This window comes from Phytophthora infestans, genomic scaffold (assembly GCF_000142945.1).
Source record: "Phytophthora infestans T30-4 supercont1.9 genomic scaffold, whole genome shotgun sequence".
Classification (NCBI taxonomy): domain Eukaryota; phylum Oomycota; class Peronosporomycetes; order Peronosporales; family Peronosporaceae; genus Phytophthora; species Phytophthora infestans.
This window is the reverse complement of record NW_003303750.1, coordinates 4,987-7,078: the sequence shown is the minus strand read 5'-3', so window position 1 is coordinate 7,078 and position 2,092 is coordinate 4,987. Positions and strand designations below refer to the sequence as shown.

The window sequence follows — 2,092 nt, the reverse complement described above, 5'->3', positions numbered from 1 at the left end:
GGCTATACCCGTGATCGAGGATTCGAAAGAGGTGGACCCATTTTACGTGTAAAGTGAGGGAAACCTCGCATCATATTTGTGTACTTAGTATTTCAATTTCTTAAAAAAAAGGTGATGGTCGCTACAATAAGACTTTAAGTCGGTGTGCGATCGATCGAAGCGCGAGATGCAGTTCGTCATGGCGTTGACCACATTCAATGGAGTTTGTAGCCATTTGCTGGACAACTTGGTCAATTTTATCTTGGTGATCAGCTTCCATCGCTTTCACTTCGGTACTTAACGCCCGGATCTCTCGCGAATAAATTTCCATGCCTTCGTCGACTGCACATCGGATTCGAGTGTGATTTTTCAACAAATTGTCAACAGCATTCTTCGTGCGATATTCTTGAGAAGAGACGGCATCGGAGAGTGTATCCAAACGTTGAGTTAGTTGCGTTTTGTCCAATTTGCCTTGTCGATCAATACTTTCTTGCAATGTCTTGAGTTTGCCTACCCACTGCGACTGTTGCTTTGATACTACGCCTCGAAGTGACGAGTATTCGTTTGCAAGTACCTGAACATCACTCGCCAGTGTCGAGGTAGTTCCAATCGTTTGTTCTTTAAGACCAAATACCTCTAATTGGAGGTGGCTACTCTCCTCTTTAAGTCGTTTTAGAGCGTCCATCGCATCTTCTTGTGACATCTGTAAGGATTTCTGTAATTGTGCAGCTTCTCGCTCACGGGTCATGAGATCTTCTGAGGCATTTTTTACATGGGCCAGCTCCGATTGAGTCTCGTAAATTAACAATTCGATCTTCGAGCAGGTCTCTTGGACACTAAGAAAGCGCCGGTCCGATGTTTCTTGATGTTGTCGACGTTTGCCATCCATACGTGGCACTTGAGACTCTAAGACGCCGACAGAATGTTCCAACTTAGCAACACGATCTTGGAGTTGAGATGTCGTGGCCGCAAACTGCTTTTGGAACTCCTCTGATAAAACAATTAACGTTAAAAAGCAATACAAGTAAATGTGCGTAAGTATCTTACCGACTTCACATGTGAAGACATCAGATAATGAGTTGAAGGCGTTTTGCAGCACATCGACCTAATATAAAAATAAAATTATTGTTAGCGATTACTAGCACATTTAAAATAAAAATAATGAATGTGAACTGATCACCTTGCCAGCCAATTCGTGCAGAACTTCATCTCGCTGGGTTACTTCTTGGCTTTGAATCTACAGGCAATCGTTTCCTTTAGTTTTAAATTAGTGCCCTATAATTTATGATTTCGTACTTGAAGGTTGTTCTTGAGCTCTTCGACGTCCGATGCTAGAGCACTCTACACAAGTTTGGATAAAATAACAGCACAATGGGAGTAGTGACCATAAGAACGCACCGTCTTCTTGGTCAATGATACAGCGGATAATGACTTGGTGGTCGTGGCTACGGCCGCTTTGGAGCTCTCTGTTGGCCGACGCAGCACCATGGCCGGGCAGCTGAACAGAGCTGACTTCTCACGCAACGCCACAGGCCTTCACGGTGTCCGTTATTGTCCGTTTTACTCCGGAAAAGGTGGTGCAACCTGAGACGCGGAGCTTTAGCTGGGATAGCTGGCCCTTTCCGCCTCTTCCTCTTAAGTGCTGGATGGTCGTGTCGTCATCTCCTTGCCAAGGGATAGCTGCTCTTGCAGTCCCGAGCAGTCATTATAGAGCTTATGGTTACAAGTCTTGGACAGACTACGATTCGCACGTCTGAATTGCGTACCAAGCGCTCGGATCGGACAGTCTAAAGTGTCGATTGTTGCGACTTTCCGCCGTGCGTAAGGCTGCATGAAATCTATGCGGTTGTAGCAAATAGAGGAGCTGTTCGGAAGCGTCCAGCTAATCGAGTTTTTGAGTTATTCTGCGACTCAAAGAAAAAAATTTCCAATGAATCCGCTGGCTGGTGTGTTCGGATCTGCAACGGCGCGAGCAACTTCCGGATGATCGTAGCCGGAGTTCGTGCTGAGCACCTGCGTTAGCGGTAATTTCTCCGTTTAACAGCTTTACGCCACCAGCCAGCAGCAATTTCTCTTGCGTCGTCAAAAGGCATCTCCGGCCAACCGGCGACCG

The 2,092-nt window shown here is 46.1% G+C and overlaps 1 protein-coding gene across 1 annotated transcript; it reads right to left on the bottom strand.

The window, feature by feature from the left end:
• Positions 1-121: 121 nt before the first annotated feature.
• On the bottom strand, positions 122-1,467 carry PITG_05708 (uncharacterized protein; the record flags this gene model as incomplete). The annotated part of the gene is made up of 5 exons (XM_002997927.1): positions 122-969; positions 1,027-1,084; positions 1,160-1,216; positions 1,276-1,320; positions 1,378-1,467. 5 exons carry the CDS (start codon positions 1,465-1,467, stop codon positions 122-124), a joined length of 1,098 nt encoding a protein of 365 aa, XP_002997973.1.
• Positions 1,468-2,092: the final 625 nt, after the last annotated feature.